Source organism: Cydia amplana, chromosome 21, assembly GCF_948474715.1.
Source record: "Cydia amplana chromosome 21, ilCydAmpl1.1, whole genome shotgun sequence".
Classification (NCBI taxonomy): domain Eukaryota; kingdom Metazoa; phylum Arthropoda; class Insecta; order Lepidoptera; family Tortricidae; genus Cydia; species Cydia amplana.
This window is the reverse complement of record NC_086089.1, coordinates 4,227,159-4,242,817: the sequence shown is the minus strand read 5'-3', so window position 1 is coordinate 4,242,817 and position 15,659 is coordinate 4,227,159. Positions and strand designations below refer to the sequence as shown.

The 15,659-nt window shown below is 37.7% G+C and overlaps 1 protein-coding gene across 1 annotated transcript in view; it reads left to right on the top strand.

Moving 5' to 3' along the window:
- Window positions 1-207: 207 nt before the first annotated feature.
- The window catches only part of LOC134657835 (CCAAT/enhancer-binding protein-like), a 35,627-nt gene continuing 20,175 nt past the window's right edge, over window positions 208-15,659 (top strand). The window contains exon 1 of the mRNA XM_063513411.1: window positions 208-1,278. Within this exon, the coding sequence (XP_063369481.1) occupies window positions 436-1,272 (837 nt within the window). The 5' untranslated portion in view covers window positions 208-435 and the 3' untranslated portion in view covers window positions 1,273-1,278. The remainder of the gene's footprint in view (window positions 1,279-15,659) is intronic.

The following is a 15,659-nucleotide window of genomic DNA, read 5'->3' as shown; positions in this document are numbered from 1 at the left end:
TTTCATGTTAAAAAATATTATTGACCACTAAACCTAGCGAAAGAATGTCAAAGTCACTCAATGAAGGTGACAGAATAAAAAAAAAACAAATCCGAAAAAAGATCAGGAACAGAACTTTTATAAACAAAGCTTTCATGAAATCACGAAACGAAGTTCGTAGCGCCGAGTCCGTAATCGCAGTAAAAGTACAGTGGAACTCGAGTGCTTCCTTCCGGGGCGGCCGGCCGGCGCGCGCGCTGCGCCAGTCCGCGCCTCGCCGCCGTCGCGTCCGCACGCGCCCTCTCTACCCGCTCCGCACAAACACACGCGATCAGTGCCAGCGACGACTCGGATACCAACCACGGTGTATGTGATTAAGTGACGGCTTCCCAGTGCTTTGAAGTGGAGGCGCGGGCCGCCGGCGCCGCTGGGCCCGCTTGCGGCCCGGGCGGTGGGATGGACTCCCCACAGATGTACGATGCGACCGGCGCGCCGCCGCCGCCGCCGCAACCCGATCTCAAGAAGGTTGGCGATGACAAGCGCGCGCCCTTCCCGCCCCCGGACCTGGACGAGCTCAATGGCCAGGAGATCAGTCTGGACCTGCAGCACCTCATCGAGGACCAGTTCCGGGGAGAGGAGACCATGGCGCTCTTCCAGGAGATCCTGCCAGGCGGTCGCTCTCCGCAGCCGCGACACTTCACACGGACCACTCTGGCTTACATGCCGCAGCCGGTACATTCGGGAGCATCATACGCGCCCGTACCGGCCACCGCGGCACACGAACAACAGCCACCCATAAAAGAGGAACCGCCTGAGCCACATGATTTTAGGCGAAACGTCAGTTGCGCTCAATATACAGGCCAGTACAACCCTCAACCGCCCGTAGGCGTCGGCGGTCCATATGGTGGAGGATTTACCTCCTTACCGCCGCTCGGAGCACCGCTCCTGCCTCCCCTACTCAAACACAAACAGACCCCATCGAGACGCACGTCCGGAAAGTCCGTAGACAAAGGCACAGATGAATACAGAAGGAGACGTGAGCGCAACAACATAGCTGTCAGGAAATCTCGCGAGAAAGCTAAAGTGCGCTCTAGAGAGGTAGAAGAGAAGGTGAAGACCCTGTTGAGAGAGAAAGACGCGCTGCTGAAGCGGTTGGAGGCGGTGTCCGGGGAACTGAGTTTACATAAACAAATGTACGTGCATCTGATCAATTTGAATCACCCGGAGATCACGGAGCTGTGCCGCTCCATGCTGCAGCTCGGGGCGCCGCACGCGCCCGACCACACGCTCTGACCATAGGTGAGTGTGTGTTGCGTTGTCAACTTGTTACAGAAAGCTGTGTTTGTGTGTGTGCCCTCGTTTCAGTGTGAGCGCGGAAAGTCGTAAATCACATGGTGAATAGAAAAAAGGGTTTTTTTATGGATGAGTTACGTAATATATTTATTGCATTTGAATGTGTACAGTGTTTGAATCGATTGGATCTGTTTTGCTGTGTTTGGAGTGATTAAGAGGTTCCAAATTAGTGAGAATTCTAATGGCCCTAATGAGGTGTTTTTCGGAAATCGCCATCAGCGCAATGATTAAGTCTGTGTTATTAAGAAGCGTAATGGAAACATTACATTAATGATTTAGCTTTCTTTTTAGTCATCGGCTCACGTGTGAGATTTGTTGTAATAGTTGGCGCGAGAAAATAGTTATTCAACGATTATGAATCGAAGCACGTGCTTTTCAATAATAAAGTCACGTGTAACTTAACTAAAACATTACCTCCTGCAACCAGAGAAACTATATTGAACACACTCAGAACAAATAACTCTTTCTGATGGTTACTTAAACTGAAATTAGAGTACAAGTAAACTGAAAACCGCTCTTAAACTCAAACTATAGCTTAAAATGTAAGAAAATCATTTGCCAAACGTCAATGTCCAAATTGGGTTTTGCTACTTGGTAAATAAAAAACCAAAAACTTTGAAAAGATATTTTTTAATAAAATTCTTCTTCTTAACTTTATCATATGGTTCTGCCCGTTTTTGGTTGATGTAAAAACTTCAATAATAAGTGAAAACTCCCCACATCAAAGACTACAATTACAATAAATTTTAAGGAAATCTTGTACTCCAATCGCAATGCTCTAAAGATACCATCGAATTTCCCAAACACCGCCAACGTGACCAGAGACACGTTCTACCCGAACCGCAAATGTACACCATAAACGTACAACTGTAGAGTCCAAAATTGAATACAGCATGAACAAGGATTATGGTAACCAAATGTACTGTCGCTTTCTAAATACAAGAATGGTAGGACCTGATGTGATTGGGGTTTTAAAGAGACAATCATATGTAAAATTTTGGAAGAAAACACGTGTTGAACTGTTGAAACAGGATTTAAAAAACATTGGTTTAAGGATCGAGAGTGGTTCCTTGGGAAATGTTTATGTTCAGTATCTAATGCAGCGGTCTCAATCTTTTTTTTTGACGGAACACTTTTGGAAAGCGAAATACTTGATGGAACCCTACAATACGGTGGCGGCATAGTAAAATTTTTCGAGGCGACTAAAGCATAGTGTTCTAAATTCTTGCGGAACCCCTGCAGGGGTGTCGCGGAACCCTAGGGTTCCGCGGAACACACTTAGAGTATGGCTGATCTAATGAATTTCCGTTGATTAAGAATTAGCGTAGTTTACTTTTTCATCTCCCTCGGCTTTCTTTCAGTGAGGTTTTCTTTTTTATGGCTTTCCCCTCTTGTAGGATTTGGCGGGAGGGATTTCACCAATCACAACATACACATTTTGATTTGGTTTTAGCTTGCTCGCGTTAGTACTTTAACACAGTATTTATTTGTTAACTTGGGCTCATAAAATAAATATGGATGGATATTAAATTTTCTAAAGTTGGCATGAGATGGTTTAAACGATTGATTACAGAAAATTAGGGACTAAGAAAAAAATCAATTCGGCATTCATGGCATTTTCGACAAAATTGTTGATGCAATAAAAGGAATTGGTTGACAAACTGTGAAAACGCAGTTATAAACAAACGTATAGAAATATATAGATGTAAAATCACAAATTGCAATTGGGTCAATTAGTACATCCTGCAAAGTATGCAGTTCGCAAGTGTAATGAAATGCTAACATTTATCGCAAATTCTGCCTGCTAAACATATTGACCGTATCTGCTTTCCAAACCTCATTTCAATTTAGCACCTTGTTCCCATTATGGAAGTTAGGTATTTGATTGGGTTTTGAATTGAAAATGGGGCGAATATGCTGCGGCATGCAATTTTTATATCAATTTATTTTTTGTTTGCTATCATTCAGTAACTTTCTAATCGGTTAAGTGCATTTTGACGTATTTGGGGTGCGATTTTTGATAGCATTGGAAATAGAAAATAAAATAAATTGAATACCTATGAGAAGACGAAAGTAAATTAAAATAAATAAATAAAATAAAATAAAATCAAATAATAAATTTGTGTTTTGTACAATAAAGAGTTTATACATACATATACATACATACGAAAGTAATTGCAATACTTATGAGTAAATTCTTAAAAGTACTTAACAAACAAATGCACATACAGATGTACGTAGGTACTATATGTCAATCTAGCCTTCTAGCCTATAGTAATTTTGGTAGTTTCATTCATTTTTAGGGTTCAAATGGCAAAAAACGGAACCCTTATGGATTCGTCATGTCTGTCTGTCTGTCCGTCCGTATGTCACAGCCACTTTTTTCTGAAACTATAAGAACTATACTATTGAAACTTGGTACGTAGATGTATTCTGTGAACCGCATTAAGATTTTCACACAAAAATAGAAAAAAAAAAACAATAAATTTTGGGGGTTCCCCATACTTAGAACTGAAACTCAAAATTTTTATAAAGTGTATGGAATCTAGACTAGGACCAGTGTTTTGGAATATCACAGAACACAAATCAATCAAGAACTTTTTATAATCACTAGACCTTTTTTTCAAAATTTCTTCGTTCTTTGTGCACTGGCTGAGAGACAAAGATAATTTCGGACTTTTTTTTCATTTCTGGCTTGGACATAAAAAACGCTACTCCATTAGCTTTGCACCCACTTCTAGTTAGGGGGTTAGATCATATCTGGCAACTTTCTCCTTAGTCCATGGTCCAATGTAAGATTTTAAATTCTTATCTGTTTATCAAATATGCCTTCCTACTTTATTTTGCCCGGACCTATCTCAACAAAAAATGACCAGTGACATGCAATATTCAACATGTCATTATGGAATTCGGTCACCGGGTACATTCGCGACTATAACTCTTCCGAATCGAGAATTCAGTATTCAAATTCGTTTGTGCAAAACGTTCTGTTTGCAACTTTCGTTTTCACTGGTCACCTTTGCTCTTTGATACTCGACTCTATGTGGCCTGCTCTAGGTCCCCTTTGGCATGCAATTGCCAAAATTTTCGCTTGCCGCGTCCTACTTTTATGACTTCCGACATTTAACTTGTTGGTTTTAATTTTAACTAGGTATTTTACTATGAACGGAACAATAGTGGAAGCACAACGGTATTCTCGTGTCGAACTTTAGTTTTGTTTTTAACCGTTAAAACCATATGGTGTACAAGTTACACCATCAGTTTCTTTTCACTGTGATAGATAGCAGCAAAAGGAATAAGCGTAAAAGTTAAAATCGTATCTTTATTATTTTATTTTATTTTATTTTCAGCTTCACTTCTTTTTTATTTACACTTCTTTTTAGATTTACTTTATTCCTAGCTTATTCTATTACTTATTTATCATTATCATTTACTTGTACAGTTAGTAGCACCTTTTCTTTATCATATATTAAATAATATTGACCTACTTAACTAAAAATTCTATTAGGTACAGCTAGGGTTGCCAACTATTTTTTGGTAGAATATAGTATTTTCCAGAATAGGGCATCAAAAATATAGTACATTTCAAAAAAATATGGTACTTTTAGATAAAATACTAAACATAAGTGTAACATACGTTTAATCGGAAATATAGTATTATAGCGTACTATATATTTTTCCAAAAGTATATAGTACAGAGAGCCAAAATATAGTACAATACTATATAATATAGTACGGTTGGCAACCCTAGGTACAGCGGAAGTGGGAATAACTTATTTTTGACGTCACAATCGTCATATCCGTATGCTACATCGAGTGCCAATTTTGAATTAGACAAGTTACGACCAGTTCGGTTTTTGCTTTGATTTCTACTCTCACTTTTGAGATGACTAATAATTGTTTAGAGCGTGAAGTGATCAAATTTAATTTTTGGTTCAAGTTGTACCTTGAACGACCATCATTTGGAAGTCATCAGGGATTATAATTTTTATTATTTGTCAGATTTCAAGTGTTCTTAACATAAAATTGATTGACTGTACGAGGCTCAAAGAAATTAGCAAAATAATTACCGTTTCTCCAAATCAGATATAAGCTTTTAGCGTATTTTGTCTGATAAGGTGCAGGCTAGAAATTACAATCATTGTTTGTATATACAGTGACAACACGTTAAGAGAATTCGGCGTACAAGTATACTACCTAAATAAAATTATCATAATGCAAAAGAACGGAAAGAGATAGGCAGATAATTAAACCTACTAAACCGATGTGATGACGCCTGTGAAAACGAAAACCAAACTGACGCAGCATTTTATAATAATACAATTTAAACTCATGAATGGGCGAAGTGAATTCACTAATGCAAATGTAATCATTATCATAATCAAACAAGGACATAAATACTCCTACAATCATGAATCACCTTAAGATTACATCCATCGCCAGTATGCTAAGGCCTTTGCGACCATAAACTGTGCTTAATGAAATGGTTCTCGTTAAAATGGTGAGCTAATGAAAATAAATCAACGCTGTTCAATATAACTTGGCTCCCGTAATGTATTACGTACAGTCTAGATAAGAGATCTTGATTTTCTGGTAGTATACGCCTAAAATAGCTTGACCTCTGAGCTCTATGTAGCGACATTAATGCGGGGTTCTTAATGTGCTGGTGCTTGATGTAGTTTGTACGCCCCCACCTAGCTTTCACTTTTTTCGTTAATATGCCTTTTGTGTTTTGGGACGACTTTATGCCAAACTGTTTTGGGTTTTAAAGAAAATATTTTGTTATTTTGAGTGTCCACCGTTTTGAAGACTACACAATTTTTTGTTTATTTTCTCTAGACAAATTGACATAAAGAACAACATCGCGTACATGTTTATGGTCAACAAAAACGCGATAAGAACAAGTAAGTAACATTGTAATAGTGATTTTAAAAATCGAGTCAAATTAATCCAAGTTGGTCGCAAATAAATTAATTTATTATTATTAAAACTTGTGTGTTATTCTCCTTTTGATTAACTTGTTTTAACGATCGGAAGTGCGATGCGCAAGTGCACGCACCGTGACATAAGGCGACACACATAGCGATTGCGCCACTCGTTCTGCTCGCTGGAACGGCTAATTGTTAACACGCTTTAGCCAATCAATCGATTACTTAAGAATTCTCAAACGAATGAAGCTTTTGCGGCTGTGTATGTTGGTTTGTAGGCCACGAACTTTTCAGTATTTTTTTAATTTTATATTTTATGGAATACAGTATTGAGTAATATGTGCGCACAACGAAATGATAGTAATCAGCCAGGTACAAGCTGGACTCAGGCAATTAGGTTTTCGTAACAACACAGAAATATATTACAAAAATATCAGAAATATGACAAAGGACTGTCTCAGTTCAAACATAGACAAAGACTATCTTTGTCTTACACTAGTACTAGCACCCAAAAGAAAAGGATAAGTATAGTTTTTCTGGTTCTTACCGACTGATAGATTGGTTTGACCAACTATACATTACTTTTTACAAAACTCCTGCAACTGCAATAAAATATATTACTGTAATAATTATATTACTGGGAACAATGCCTCAGGCTAATTTAGGGCTAGATTTATGATTTATTTATTTTGTTATTTATTACTGTAATTAAAACGCTACAAACAGGAACAACAAACACTTGTTTGCTGATTCATAATCAGCAAATTTTGGCAACTTATTGCATGAACATTCCCTGGAGTTTTGGAAAGTGGGGAAATCGGTGTCGCCAGAACTTTTGTCGTTTTAAACCTTTGTAACTATGGTTCATAGGTTTATGGACAACATTAGTTCGTTTTTTAAGTTGTACCTTTTTTAACGATTTTAAAACTTTATTAATACATTTTTAAGTTGTCTTAAAATATGCGCCTGCCAGATTTTTTACCTGACACGTTGGACATTTTTTGTGTGTATACTATTGTTACGATTGTCAAATAACACATTAGATATGACATTATAAAACGTAACGATGAAATAGGGACACAGTCGTTTTGTGAATTTGATAAACTGGCGGAAGACTGATATAATCGTGCCGTAGCCTTGTGACATACAAATTGTAATTTAATTACTCATTTGAAACATTTATAGGGGAAAGAACCCGCTCCGAGTCGTTCCTCGTGCAAAGGCTGCCCGTGGTGATCCAGCGTGGCAATGCTGCGAGCATCATGGGCACCTTTGCGCCAGAAACGACATGAAGCGTTTTGTCTTTTTAAATTTATAATTTTTATATTTATTTGTGATCTTAATTAATTAGTCGTTTTAATTGTTAAAAGATAGGCCGTTAAAGTCAAAGTAAGCATAATTATATACCTTATGATTAAAAAAAACCCGATGTAAAATAAAACAGTAGGTACGTATATGACGTCTGCTTTCTTAACCTTCTTTTTATAGAATAGAATAGAATGAAAATATATAAAAAGAGATAAGACCTATATGTATGTGTATAGGTAGACCGTTTTTTAGCCCCCAAAAACCCCCATAGCAAATTTCATTGAAATCGTTAGAATTGCTCGTTTACAGGTACCTATAAGATATGATTCTACGCAACACTGAGTGCCTATATGTTTTCAGTAGCAGTATATACTTACTGTTTTGTACAATCATATTGATCACAAATGCGAAGATTGTATAAAAATAATGACTGTGAAGAATAACAAATGTGATCAAATGCAGTTACGTCATTCTACTTTTTTATGACCATTAAATGTATTGTCAGAAAAAAGTATGATAGATATTGAATTCGTATGCTTAATAAAAATTGTACCTGAACCACGAACGAACGATCCAATAATCTTCCAAAATCACCTTTGTATGAAAATCCAACTCACCCCAAATACGAAGGACTACGGGGTGAGGTGGGATTTCCTGTTTATCGTCAAAGTTATGAAATGAAACTACCCAAAATAAAATAAAAACTAAAATACAAACGTCCGGAACACTTATACACCATTCAGTTTGCATATGTAAAAAAAATGTTATCGAGGTTTGAATGTCAGTTTTGCACCTACTCACCCCATTTTACGGTAATCTTAAATATGCATTTTACGAAAAAGTTACAAATATTTATGTACTTATAACGAAAAGTAGAATGGCCGAGTTGTGTGGAATTCATAGTGTGCAAAATCGCGAATCGCGAATAGGAAGGGACAACAACGGCATAAACATCGAATAATCCTAAAAATGCACTATAAAGAACTATTTTGATGACGAGTCTGGCCTAGTGGGTAGTGACCCTGCCTGTTAAGCCGCGGTCCTGGGTTCGAATCCTAGTAAGGGCATTTATTTGTGTGATTAACACAGATATTTGTTCCTGAGTTTTGGGTGTTTTCTATGTATTTATGTATTTGTATATTATATATATCGTTGTCTGAGTACCCACAACACAAGCCTTCTTGAGCTTACCGTGGGACTTAGTCAATCTGTGTAAGAAAGTCCTATAATATTTATTTAATATTTATTTATTTTATTTATTTATTTTGCCTTCTGTATAATCCTGTCTGAGAGGGAGTATATATACTCGTATTCAGTTCACAGATGATTAGACGTTGAAACATTATTTTATTACGTCGAGCCTTTTGGTAAAAAAAAACACCCCTCTTACGTTATCGTACTTTAAAAATAGAATATTTCCAATGAAACTGTGACCGTAGCAGCCAAACGAGGATGTATTTTTGGTTTTCCAAACTTCAGTCACGTTGGGGGGCGTTGGTTGCTCGCGACACGTTGAAAAGAATTTTCTGGAGTTTGTTCATTCATTTTAACTTTGCCGCGTGGTCGGGTCACATGCCAAATAATACCTACCTGAAATTGTTTGTAATTTTATTTAATCGTATGGCTACAAAGTCTGGTCGCTTACTAACAAAATATTTGTGAAAATATAGGTAACAATTAAGGACTATAATCGAATATTCACCCAGTGGGCTGCGTTCACATGAGGGAAGAGCAAGTCTAGGGAATATCCAGTGTATTTCCTCTTTGGACAGTCATAAATAATATGTTTGTAATTATAATAAAGTGCAATGGAAATGAAAGTTTCTTGTCTATTTTTAGCTTAGAACATACAACAACTGGAACTGTTAATACTATTATAGTGTTATGTTTTTGCGTACAAAAATGTCTGCCGAATTTTGCGGGGAGGTGAACACTTGCAAAAGATTACTCACATATGCGAAAAATATCTGTTCGAAACACGAAGAGACACACTGCCGTATTCGAACTTCAAGATATTCACAAGAGACGACACATACTAGATCCATTCTAGATACGTTATAGTTTAGATATCAGCTACTTAGTTCTCTTTTGCAACGCAATTCGGGCAACCAATGTCACTTTTACGTTAGATAGAGTTAGATATCTATTAGATGTGAATTGGATCTCTAAGTCATATCTTGTGGAAATCGTTCAAGAGTATCTCCAGAATCGCGCAAATGTCAAATGTGACAGGTTAGATCTTAAACATATCGTTATCGTATTTTGGTGATGTCTAAAAGATATCTAATAGATATCTAGTTCAAAATCCGAATCGGGCCCACACTCACATTTAAATAAATTAATACATTCTCATTTTGAAGCACACAAACATATGAATATGACACAATACGGATATGTTTTTATACGATTTATTGCACGTTAAAGGGGCAAGTTACTGAAAGGCTAGTCCCTCTAGTCCGGTTATCTGTGGTCTAAGATTTTTAGCAACGAAAAGTAGTACCGCCACAGAATAAATAATAGTACTAAGTACAGAAGACTCACTCTCTAACAAAACGCGTCTGTTACGATCAGCACAGATATGGCCGCTAGGTGGCGACAGCGCCACGCGCGGCTTATGGCTTTCCCCAAAATTGGGGCCGAACGGATGTACTTTTAGCTACCTGTAGCAAAGCGACGAGATCGCGGAGTGAGACACGCCACCGCACATAAATCCGCCGAGGAGAGCCGCTTTTTTGCAGCGGGTGCTTGTGACTCTTAACTTATTTATTCTTGGAGCGCCAGTAGGACTTTATATACCTATTACTAGCTTCTTTATTATATAATAACCCTATATCCGTCTCCATGTTGGCCTTATTAAACTATATCCATGCCAAATTTCATCTAAAGCGGTTTAAGCGTGAAAAGGTAACAAACATACATAGTTACTTTCGCATATATTTTATTAGTACCGTAAAATGGGGTGAGTACTTCGCGGGAGTTGGGTTATGAATGGGGAGAGAAGGGATGAAAGGGGAGTGAGATATGATTTTAAGGCTACTGCTACAAAAATAATGTATTCCAATTTAAAATGGAGCTATAGTAATACTCATAATAAAAAAAAGATCCAACAATCTTCCAAAATTACCTTTTGTATGAAATCCCATCTCACCCCAATTACGAGGGACTACGGGGTGAGGTGGGATTTCCTGTTTATCGTCAAAGTTATGAAATTGAACTACCCAAAATAAAATAAAAACTTAAATACAAACGTCCGGAACACTTATTATATACATATACACCATTCAGTTTGCATATATGTAAAAATAAAATGTTATCGAGGTTTGAATGTCAGTTTTGCCCCTACTCACCCCATTTTACGGTAGGGATTTGACATCACTTGCGGTAATCTTACTTTTACAGCTTTACAATGTTGAATTTTATTTGATTATTTTTAAGCAATTATGTACTTAGTTTTGTTTGTCACGTGACGACTTATAAATTAGTGCGAAAGATATACGCGGCGACGGGCTCATAGGCTTCGTCACATAGGCGCTTTTTCCGGGCGCGGCGTGAGCGGGGCGCGCCGCTTTTACATATAAAATGCTCACGCCCCGCTCACGCCGCGTCCGGAAAACGCGCCTGTGTGACGAAGCCATTAGACGGCGCGCAAACTCGTATACGATTTTAGTTACATTGCGGATCATTGAGGATACATCAATTCAGCCGACCGATCAAACGACGCAATGTAATCAAACTCGCATGCGAGTTCACTCCTCGTCCACAGAATAAATAATAGTACTAAGTACAGAAGACACACTCTCTAACAAAACGCGTCTGTTACGATCAGCACAGATATGGCCGCTAGGTGGCGACAGCGCCACGCGCGGCTTATGGCTTTCCCCAAAATTGGGGCGGAACGGATGTACTTTTAGCTACCTGTAGCAAAGCGACGAAATCGCGGAGTGAGCCACGCCTGCTTAAACTATCTCGAGTTGGGCGTGCAGCGGGGCGGGGCGTGCGGTGTGCATGTTAAACAAATGCAAGCGTATAGTAGCGGCCTTAGTGCACGCTGCTCAAATTACTTGTGAGCCCGACGCCCCGCTGCATGCCCCGCTGAACGCTCCGCCTCGAGCGTCCACTCAGGCCTTAAGTACACTTATACATTGGTGCGAAAGAGACATGCGGCGACTTACGAGCGATGTATTACTAAAGTTCGCATGCCACTTATGAGATAATGGTCCATCTCAGAATCGCGTAGATTTCGCGCCTCAAGGCCTCGTAGCACGTAGATCGCTACGCCGTAGCGCCTACCACAGGTTCTCAATTCGCGACTTTGCATTATGTTCTACGAATCTTGAGATTTTTCTCGAAGGAGACTCTCCCTGCCGTGTTCGAACTTCAAGATATTCACAAGAGACGACACGTACTAGATCCATTCTAGATACGTTATAGTTTAGATTTCAACTAGTTCTCTTTTGCAGCTCAATTCGGGCAACCAATGTCACTTTTACGATAGATCGTGTTAGATATCTATTAGATGTGAATTAGATCTCTAAGTGATATCTTGTGGAAATCGTTAGTATCTCCAGAATCGCGGAAATGTCAAATTTGACAGGTTAGATTTTAAACATATCGTTATACTTCAAGATATTCACAAGAGACGACACGTACTAGATCCATTCTAGATACGTTATAGTTTAGATTTCAACTAGTTCTCTTTTGCAGCTCAATTCGGGCAACCAATGTCACTTTTACGATAGATCGTGTTAGATATCTATTAGATGTGAATTAGATCTCTAAGTGATATCTTGTGGAAATCGTTAGTATCTCCAGAATCGCGGAAATGTCAAATTTGACAGGTTAGATTTTAAACATATCGTTATCGTATCTTGGCGATGTCTAAAAGATATCTAATAGATGTCTATTACAAAATCCGAATCGGGCCCAGACTCTCCGTAAATGTATATACATAATAGTTTTTAGTGAACTTAAATTATTCTGAAATAATTTCGCTTTTTGTAGTGACATAAGGAAGAGTGAAATAAACTTTACAAATTTATCTCAATTTCATCTCGGTCGAGTTGACAAACACCTTTACAAGTCATTGTTTCAAAATAGTTATTTTCGATACAAGTGCGAAAAAGAGGAAATTCGAAACGAGTGGCGATAAATTAAAACACGACCGAAGGGAGTGTTTTAAATCGACACGAGTTGCGAATTATCTATTCGCACGTGTATCGAACAACGTTTTACAGTACCTATGACACTTTCAAGTTTCGACATCGCACGAAAAGTGATATTTTACGCACTAGTGCGGAAAAATAGCCCCATATGTACCTACTGTAAATAAATATACATAATCTTCTTAGGGGTCATCCATTAATTACGTCACACGAATTTCTAGATTTTTTGACCCCTCCCCGCCTCCTTGTCACACTTGGGCACATTTGGCAAACCCCTCCCCCCTAGTGTGACGTCACATTTTTTCTACGAAATCGCCAAATCGAATTAAGTAAGTACCTAATTATTATTAATATTTTATCAAAATATTTTTGACGATAAATATTAGTAATTTTATAACCCAATACTGCTTAGGAAAGAAAATTAAACGAATAAAAACGATTATCGTTTTAAAAACTTGTTATTTAAATGTACAGCGAATAAAATAATTTAAATAAATTTTCGGTTACTGATGAAGTTAAAGTGACGTCACAAAGTTTGTGTCTCTCCCCTACCCCATGTCACGTTACAATATGTCACATTTTCTTGACCCCCTCCCTCCCCCTAAAAATGTGATGTAATTAATGGATGACCCCTTATCAGTGTTTTCTTAATTAAAGGCGTGTACTATTTTTGGATTGTTGGCTTGTAATGATGTTTGTGAGTCGACTGTACCACATCGCGCTCGAACAAAATTTACTTAAGTACGAGATAATGATACATAAAATAAATAAATAAATCAATAAATATTGTAGGCTATTCGTACACAGATTGACTGTCCCACGGTAAGCTCAAGCATGCTTGTGTTGTGGCACAGACAAGACATCCTCTAGACTGAGCATAGTAACGCTACCCCCTCTGCCACTATATACGGTAGTTTTACTCCATCTTCGAGTCAAAGTGTCAGAATCCCGTGCCGTGATTGGTCCGTGTCTTTGAACGGACCAATCACGGCACGGGATTTGCTCACCTCGTCCCCCCGCACCCCCGTATTTTTGGCAGCATCGGTTTCATGAAATAATTGCTCTAAACTCCGTCTAGAGGATTCCTAGCCTATGTGTTGTGGGTACTCAGACAACGATATACAGTGTGTTTCCTGTAACAGGAGCAATAAATTAAACTGTAGGCGATACTCCTCAAACTGACCAACATTTGTTCAGCAACTTTTAAAAATAACTTGTTTTGATTTTTATCACACTTCAAAGTTCAAAGTTTATTCTAAGACGTAATGTATTGCAAGCAACGCTAAACATACAGATGTCAGCGTACATTGAAGGCAATATTTATTTTGTATGAAAAAGAGGAAGTCTAAATCTAAAGAATTCATAAATTTTAAAAGTTGTTTAACAAAAGTTTTGTAGTTTGAGGAGTATAATATATGTTTTTTCTACTCCAGCACTTAAATGTGTCAATTAAATGACTGACAGTGATATCTAAAGCAATGTCATTTGAATGATTTGTCTATAGGCTCATAAGATGACTGCTAGCAGTCATCTTATGAGTATAATACAACTGCTTTATTTTTTTTAAAGATAAAAGTTCCGATCATCTTGATTGAAAGAGGTATGTTTTCATTTACAATAATAACTCTTTTTTTTTAAATAATAACTCAATTTTTTTAAATAATAACTCTTTTTTTTAATAATAACTTTTTTTTTTTTTTTTTTTTGCTGCAGCTGTCATAGAAAAAGTAATGTATGCAACAGCTCATAATTGGTTCTTAAAATTCTCGGGTCTTTTTAGGGTTCCGTAGCCAAATGGCAAAAAACGGAACCCTTATAGATTCGTCATGTCTGTCTGTCTGTCTGTCCGTCTGTCTGTCCGTCCGTATGTCACAGCCACTTTTCTCCGAAACTATAAGAACTATACTGTTGAAACTTGGTAAGTAGATGTATTCTGTGAACCGCATTAAGATTTTCACACAAAAATAGAAAAAAAACAATAAATTTTTGGGGTTCCCCATACTTCGAACTGAAACTCAAAAATTTTTTTTTCATCAAACCCATACGTGTGGGGTATCTATGGATAGGTCTTCAAAAATGATATTGAGGTTCCTAATATCATTTTTTTCTAAACTGAATAGTTTGCGCGAGAGACACTTCCAAAGTGGTAAAATGTGTGTCCCCCCCCCTGTAACTTCTAAAATAAGAGAATGATAAAACTAAAAAAAATATATGATGTACATTACCATGTAAACTTCCACCGAAAATTGGTTTGAACGAAATCTAGTAAGTAGTTTTTTTTTATACGTCATAAATCGCCTAAATACGGAACCCTTCATGGGCGAGTCCGACTCGCACTTGGCCGCTTTTTTTACAAAACTCGACTACGTCTCGTTTTGTAACTTCGACCCTTGAATTTTAAGAACCCTTATTATATCACTGTTGCATAAACTACTATTAATTATTTGCTCGTGTTACAGGCAACACCCTTTATATAATTATACAAATATGTAGATGAAAACACCCAAGACTCGGGAACAAATATCTGTGCTCATCACACAAATAAATGCCCTTACAGGGATTCGAACTCAGGATCGCGACTTCACAGGCAGAAATATAGTCGACAATAAAAAAAAAAGATAAAAAGATAGTTTATTCAAGTAGGCATAATTACAATGCGCTTATGAACGTCAAATAAAGCTAACCGGCTCCAACCCTACACCTCTGCCCCGAGAAGATTTAAATCCCCCCTCAATTGGAGGAGGGTATCCCAATATGGGACCGGCAAAAAACTCGGCGGGACACGCCTTTAAAAAAAAAAATTAACATGCATTAAAAAAAATGCAATTTAAATTACTATAGAATTATACACATAAGGTGTAATAGAAATTTGATTTTAATTTTATTTTTAATACCACAATACAATACCACACAATACTCAGAGGGAACA